A 7,883-nucleotide genomic window follows, 5' to 3' on the forward strand; every position below is an offset into this window, starting at 1 on the left:
AGGGGAATTAGGTATTGGGAATTAGGTGTGTTTATTAAGAGTCATGCAATATATACACATGCACCAAGTTCCATTTTTCTTTTGAACTAGCACCAATGGAGAAGGAAAGTTCCATCTTTCTTTTGAACTAGCACCAGAAGGAAAAAGACTGTAGCTTGGCAAATAGATCCCCAACTCATTGTTAGAGTTTTGTATATTGTCAAAACTCTTAGTTTATTTTCCAATTAATTCGAAGGAATATTTTGTCACAGTGTGTTATATTTATACATGTATAAGATGTTATTTACTGCATTTAAATGTATAAAAATACTAAACTGAAATCACTAGAAATCTCGAGTACTAAACTGTACATCACTGAATAAACATTTGTACAATAAAGAGAAGCTAATCAGACATGATCCCAAAATGTTGAGTGGGCACTACATACTACACAATTATATTTAAAGCCACTACTGCCATTTTAGGACCATGTAACATAAACAGTCTCATCTTCCTCTTTGCTCCAAATCATCCCCGGGTGATCCATCCCAGCATTTTCATGAGAGATATACCATCACTGGGAGGCACATTATATGACAGACGAGACGCAGGTGTTGGATAGATCATGCGGCTAAGGAACACCCAACACCCAACTAAAGTTCCTCATGGCTCCTGTGCCGGGAAAGGCAGAGTAACCTAACCTTAGTGTACTCTGCGGTAGCGCCCTTCTCTCAAACTTGACACTCTCTTGAATTCAATCTCTGCATCGGAATTTGACGCACCAAACTTATACTTACGCCCGACCCCAGAAGCACCCATCTTAGAGAATATGCTGCCACCGTCGCTCAAAGTGTTGTTACTGTGGAGGCTTCGTCCAGTATCTCCTAACCGCCTCTGTGGAATTTGATCTGAGACACGAGTAAAACCATTGTTATTGTCAAGAAAAGAGGTACAAGGAAGACGGCGATGACAAGAATCTGTGAGTAGATTCAATCATTTGCATAAACGGTCAATATTTTTATTTTTAATACGAGTAGGTTAAATTTAAATGATAGGAAGGTGTTGAGCTATAAGAAACCAATTTTCTCATCAACCGATGAATATTGACAAATAAAAAAAATGAAGATCACTCGCTCTTTGATCAGAGAAGACATGTAAAAGAATTTCTAATAAGTTTTACTCAAGGTAAGAAGATTATGTAAACAGGAAACTAATACTTCACCTTCAATGTGATTATATGAACCTCCAATATGCACGCTACTTGAACGATTCAGTCGTACTTTACTGAGCTGTGGGCAAGGAAAATATTCTTCCCTCTTCTCGGTTTCAATTACATCTTTCCTGGGTGGAGTTGAAATACGTTCCTCCTCGGTATGCTTACTGGAAGCAAAAGGTGTTATGCTAAAGGAGTCACCTAACACATCAGAGATCTCAACATAATTAGTTGTGGTGATGATTTCATCTGCACTAAAACCAAAAGATGCTCTGTAAGCTTTGAGTTCCTCAGCATCTGGTTTGCAAGTTTTGTTCTGATGGTTCTGGTATCCATTTCCACCATTTGAAGAAGCATCTGATTCCTTGGAAATACTTAGCCTACCACCAGAATTAGAAAAGGATGAATGGTCAAGGTAGAATTGAGCAAATGTCTCTGGGCAGAAGAAATTGGAATCTTGACGTGACTTGGAGGCTCCAGCTGCCTGGGCATCAAGAAACATGCCTGACTCGGACTTTGTATATGGAGACCCTTCTGAAGGGATAGAGGGATCCCACTGAGAAGGGAATTCCCTTCCATTGAAGGATGACGATAAGCAATCACCGGACGTCCTCGAAACGGGTGATCTAAGCGAACTTGCAGGGCTACCCGGATAAAGTAAATAAGTTGATTGAAGATCATTTGCAGCAGGGTAGTTGATCTTATCAGTGGTTTTGAATTTCACCGACGATGAAAGGAAACGTGCATAAGGCACATCTGGTGAAGATGGAGTTGTCAAATGTGCCAGCTCTGGTGGAGGAGTTAAAGGAGCTGTAGATGGCTCAGTTGTGAAAGTCGAGAATACAGGAGGTGAGACCAGCTGAGTCTCGTGAGCATATGGACCAGTGACGAACATAGTAGATGAAGGACCTCCAGGTGAATTGGCAGACAAGAAGCAGTTGGGTGACTGAGCTGTTGAAGGGAGTCCAGAATTCGAGAATGAAGCAGGTGAGGATGGTGGAGCTAAAAGAGACAAAGCAATGCCAGTAGCCTGATTAGTCAATCCACCACCTTGAGGCCCAATTGGCTGATTTGATATAGCATTGGCATCCGGGATGCGTGATGCAGGAACAATACGCTTTCCACCTTTTTGTGTCCAGAAACAAGACAGTCCACCCAAACAAACTGCCCACCTTTTCCGCTGCCAATATAATTAACATATCATCACATGTACATTCAAACAAGTTTTTTTCACATAAATCAACTGAAATACGGAAGACAATAAGAGAAATAAGCTACAACAATAGGTCCTGTTGGGTACTTTTACTTCAAGAATAGCTGAGACTACCTGAATGCATTACTGAACTATTGTTTCACTTAATTTGAAATGACAAGTTAGCACATAAGCAGGTGCAAAAAGAAGCTATTATGAGATATATCTCTAAATAGTAAATGGTGCACGTGATGATTCTTTGCTCCGACTTCCGAGACAGCTATCAGTTTAAGGAATATTAATCTAACCATAGTTATGAACACGTTAATTTAGTTCTTTCAAAGTTTAAGCTCAAATTCCAAAAAAGTAAAGAAAGCCTGCCTTGGAAGGGTGGGATATCAGGGAAAGACACATCAAAGGAAATATCCCCAAAACATAGAGGGAAGGTTGCATACAGTGTAAACTACTACAGAATCTATAATCTTACCGTGGGATAAATAATATTCTGAATCATACATAGCAAAAATATGCTGTAACTCACCAAGCTTCTGAATGGATTTTGAAATTTTGCATTTGAACTAACAAAGAGACTTTTAAACTTACATTCTGTGCCTCTATCCCATTTATATCTTTGAATCACAACAAAAGGTTTTTTCAGTATTCTGAAATTATAAAGTGCTGGGATGCTGCTAACATCATCAAGAAGGATGAAGTCTATGTGACATGGAAGATCTACCTCCACTAATAACACTCGAATTCTATACCTAAAATGGCATATATGGGCGCAAGAAGCAAATGTGTAAATAGCAAAAGACAATGCATGTATTAATTATCAGCATACCCGAGGTGCTGGAGATTGCTGTGGCTGCAGAAACCGATTCTGCACCGATGCCATAACAAGTTATTCACTAGAGGACCCCACACTAAACTCTTTGTACACTTTTCCTCGTGACGAGTCTGTCACTCTGTCTAACTGGGGTTGAAGTGGCTACAATTCACGTAAACCAGCAGCGACAAATGCTCTATGACAGGCTTAAGAAATTCTATGAAATTACCTTCAAGCATAGACCAATTAAAAGAAGCTAAATATGCTTCTCAATCCTATCCAGTGGCATGCACCTGAAAAATCCGTAACAACATACAAGAAGAAAGCACAATTAGGTAATATATTCTGAACAGAATTTATTTCACAGAAGTCATTGAGCTCAGAAATTTGCCCACCACAATTTGAAATTCCTAATGCTGCTTCATTGCCAGCTCTTGATCATAATAATAACATTCCAATTCACCTGATAGTAAAAAGAAAACCCTGTTGGCTGTTACTAACAAACAAGAAAGTTGACCATACTCCTTTCCAGGGAAATGCTGACCAGCTGCTGTGCTCTAACAGCATAAAATATGTTCAACAACCCCTAAAAAATTCTCACCCACATCACATCATAAGGCGGAGAATGAAACAAGGAAGTTTAACAAATAACTCAGCGCCACTCACACAAAATAATCTAAACTATATTATTCCACCAATTAGAAAACACGAAAACCTAGCAAGCAAAACAGCTCAAAATATTACAGACGGAAAATGAGGAAGAAAACAAGGATAAAGAGCAACTGAACAAATGCAATTACCTGGAAAAAGAAGAAGAAGTATCCGCATCTCTCTGAGTTCGGCTGCAAGGAGAGAGCAAAGAGCGCGAAGATCCACAGAAGCTGAGTAATAATGTAGCAAGCTAGAGAGAGGCGTATTGAAAGGGAAAGAAAGGAAAGGGCGTAGATCTGATCAGCTTTCTCTTGATCGTTGATTGATTGAAGCGTTTGATAATTTTTCATTATATGAGTATTTCAGTTTTCGTCGTTTTATTTTACTTTTCCCTTTTTTTACACAAATCATCAACATTTTAGTACCTATGCTCTTCCGCAAGAGCAGTCGCCGTACTCGTCGCTGCGCTCTTGCCTTCGGCACGGACGTGCTCTTGCCGAAGTGAACCGTCGTGCTGACGGCAAGAGCATGAGCAGCTGACGTGACATGCTATGGTTGACAGTTGGTTTATCTTTTTTTTAAAAAAAGAAATTGAAAAAATCTGAAAATTTCAGATTTAATAAAAACAAATATTTTCTCACTTCTCAATAAAATGTATTCGTTTTATATCATTTTTTTTACCTCTATTACAAAAATAACTGTATGTACCAAACATGCAATTTTTGGGTCACAGAGGATATTTTTGGAAAATTAAACTAAATGGTACAAAGCATGTGAATTTTTTTCTCCATTTTCTTCTTTATTTTTTTCTTATACTATGTAGACAACAAATGGAACATGCAAAAAATAATGAAAAGAATACCATAGTATTAATAGGAAACAATGTAATATCTATACACAACTAGGCAAAGTCGATAGGCTAATTTAGAGATTACCGAAAATTAATTTTTGTTCGTAGCTTTCGCAACTAAGGAAAAAAGTAAAATGCAAAACGAGCTTATGTATAGTGCATAATATAAATTGTTGCGTTCCAAATGTTATTGTGAACGAAATAATATAATACAACAATAATATTAATTAAAGAAATAATATAATGCATATAAAAAATTATTGGACAAAAAAATAATTAATGAAATATGATATGGAAGCAATCGGATATTTTAACGGAAATATATTGTATGCATCATAAAAATAGGATATATGAAACTTGCCATATGATAAAAAATAAATGGCGTAAATTTAGGGATTGAAAAATAACTGAATAAACTGTTATATCTAATAATGTCGAACTAATACCCTTTTTATAAAAATAAAATTGTGATACATTGAATAATACTTTACTTTTATTTTAAAAAATTTAAAAACTTTGCCTACAAATTGGGCACGCCAATTAAATAAATAAATAAAGAATTAGAGAAAAGCGGAAAAATTAATTAAGGAAGAAGAGAAGAAAAGTGACAAGATTTTTATAATATCATTTTAGGTTATTTTATCATGTATGTCCAAAAATGTCCTCCATGACAAAAATGTGAAAATGTGTTTTTTGGAGGACTTTTTGGAGCGAAAATTATCACTAGGTACAAAAAAACGATATAAAATAAAGATTATGTATTATTTTTGTGCAAAAGTGAAAGATCGGGTACTATTTACGTAGTTCACTCTTTAGCTAATTCATTTAATCCATTGGTGCATTTTTTTTAAATATTTTTTCAAACTAGTAGTAATTTTTTTCTATGGGTGATATATATTAAGTTTATGCATGTTTTTTTAGTTTCTAGTTAATCCATTGGAGTAGTTTATTTGTATTTTCTCAAACTAGTAGTTTTTATTTTTTATTGGTGTAAATATTATTATTGTAAGATCATAAAATAATGATCTTTATAATCTAAGAATAAAAACAATATTTAATTCTTTAGCTCCATAAGTACGGAGAATATAATATTGGTAATTTAAATTTAAGATTATGCTCTTTGTTTAAAAAAATATTCTTCAATTATTTTGACTACTCTTTATTTTTAAAAAACTGTTATTCAGTTATTTCGATGCTGACACTTTTAATGTATATGTATCTATAACTTATATTGGTCATTTTAAATTATTTCTGTTTCATAATCCATTTCTATATCATAGTTCTATTAGGTCCATGTTTGGGTTGTTTCTATCTTTTACACTAAAATTATACTCCCTCCGTCCCGGGCTACTCGCTCATTTCCTTTTCGGCTCGGAGATTAAGGAATGAGTGTATAGGAAAGTCAAAAATGACGGCTGTATGTGAAATTTTTTACTAGAAATGGAAAGAGTGCAAGTAACTTGGGACGCCCAAAAAGAAAATAAGTGCGAGTAGTGCGGGACGGAGGGAGTATAACCTTTGTTAAAATTAATTTAGACCTCCCAGTACCAAAATTCCGGATCTGCCACTGATCCTGAGGAAGCCATGCACCGCTTCGTGAAGACGAAGCAACAATTGACAATCACCTGGTGTTTGGAATCCGAAGAAATCCATTTTTTGTTAGTTAGTAAGTAAAATTGGGTTATACTAATAATTTAAGTAAAATCACAAATTAGGTGTCTTACCTGATCAAGTAAAATATTGACATGTCCTTAATGGCCTCAGCCCTCAGGGTCAAAATGGCTTTAAAAATTACACATAAAATGTGATTATCCGTCGTCCAGGTGCCTAAATGTGATTTTCCCTATATTGGATATCAAGAAGATGCGAACTCCATTTTCTTAGTACTATTTTTCTAGTTCACTCATTACATGTTATAACCTATTCTACTAATATGGGACGCGGATAGGGGTGTCAATCGGGCTAACCCGTTCGGGTTCGGGCCAACCCACTCGGGTTGCCGGGCTATTTGGGTTCGGGCTATTAGGATTATGAATTTTTCGAGTCACAAAATTTCAACCCTAAGTGTAATTCATCGGGTTTCAGGCTAATCCATCGGGCTATTCGAGCCTAAAAACTCTCAAAAATAATTTATTGTATCAAAATTTTACTCTATAAAATGTTTTTAAATTTTAGATAATTTTTTATTCTTAGTTTTAGAATAATATAAAATCTTCAAATTTTCATAGTTTTCTTTAAAAATAGTTGGAGAGAAGCATTTCATCTCAATCAACTACAACATAAATAAAATCAAAATTAAATTAATTAATCTATACATATATAAAAGGGGAGTTTTGGAGATATTTACAAGATTGCCATTTTATATTAAAATTATAATTTAATTAAAACTAACTTTTGTTTGTGAATTTGTTTAGGGTTAACTGCAGTTTCATGGAAATTAATTAGACTTCCAATAAATGTAATGAATATTGCTAAATATAATTATTATTTAATTAAGATTGATTTTTGGTTGTTACTAAAACTTCCATTAAATGTAGTGAATATTGCAAAATAATTAAAGCAAACTTGAAGACAAATAGGGCGTACAATTTTCTTCCTTAATGTTTGTCAACACGTACATTTCATGCATAATTGTATATTAATTAACAAAAAAAATAACTTCCATAGTTATTGTGTATTAAATGAACACATCTCATCCAAACGTTTACAATATTTAAAGGTACAGTTTACATGCCATGCATAAAATTATACTACCTCATTTTATCAGGCAAACATGACACTACATATTCCCTAATTATAAGGCAATTAACCGTTATTCACACTTAAGTTTATCCGAAGCGTGGAATAGGAAAGGTTTCATCCCAAGGCAATTAATGATTTCAACATATGATCAAATTAATTTTTAAAAGTAGAAACGGTTAATATGAAAAAAATGCAAACAACCGTTAATCACAATTAATTTAGTCTCAGTGGATAATATGAATGGTTTTTAGAATATGTAGCGTCATGGTTAATTTATTGGCCTAATATAGATATAACATTTGGAAGCTTGATTACTATCCACACATTTTTGCTTACTCCTTACAATTATAATCGAATGTTCGAATCGGCTGTCTCCACGGCTTGGCCACAGCCGAAATTAAACCCCTTCCAACAATGTCTTTGACTCCTC

General features: G+C 34.8%; 1 protein-coding gene across 3 annotated transcripts; it reads right to left on the minus strand.

Annotated features, from left to right (window-relative positions):
- Positions 1 to 315: 315 nt before the first annotated feature.
- LOC121758056 (uncharacterized protein At1g76660-like) lies at positions 316 to 4,227 on the minus strand. 3 transcript variants are annotated; one of them, XM_042153496.1, is made up of 6 exons: positions 4,011 to 4,227; positions 3,606 to 3,673; positions 3,440 to 3,503; positions 3,226 to 3,357; positions 1,202 to 2,372; positions 316 to 887 (listed from the first exon to the last, which is right to left on the minus strand). In XM_042153496.1, exons 4-6 carry the CDS (start codon positions 3,277 to 3,279, stop codon positions 682 to 684), a joined length of 1,431 nt encoding a protein of 476 aa, XP_042009430.1. In that variant the 5' UTR covers positions 3,280 to 3,357; positions 3,440 to 3,503; positions 3,606 to 3,673; positions 4,011 to 4,227; the 3' UTR covers positions 316 to 681. The 3 variants fall into 3 exon arrangements, with proteins under 3 accessions (XP_042009430.1, XP_042009428.1, XP_042009429.1); XM_042153494.1 differs by having other exon boundaries at positions 3,226 to 3,503; XM_042153495.1 differs by lacking the exon at positions 3,606 to 3,673 and having other exon boundaries at positions 3,226 to 3,503.
- Positions 4,228 to 7,883: the final 3,656 nt, after the last annotated feature.

Source organism: Salvia splendens, chromosome 12, assembly GCF_004379255.2.
Source record: "Salvia splendens isolate huo1 chromosome 12, SspV2, whole genome shotgun sequence".
Taxonomy (NCBI): domain Eukaryota; kingdom Viridiplantae; phylum Streptophyta; class Magnoliopsida; order Lamiales; family Lamiaceae; genus Salvia; species Salvia splendens.

Bases quoted from the DNA above. Each gene is read 5' to 3' on its own strand.
- LOC121758056 (XM_042153495.1), bottom strand. From the start codon at position 3,279: ATGGCATCGGTGCAGAATCGGTTTCTGCAGCCACAGCAATCTCCAGCA. The intron at 2,373-3,225 runs GTATGCTGATAA...TTATATTGGCAG, and splicing joins AGCAATCTCCAGCACCTCGG to CGGAAAAGGTGGGCAGTTTG. The intron at 888-1,201 runs GTGAAGTATTAG...CTCGTGTCTCAG, and splicing joins TTCATATAATCACATTGAAG to ATCAAATTCCACAGAGGCGG.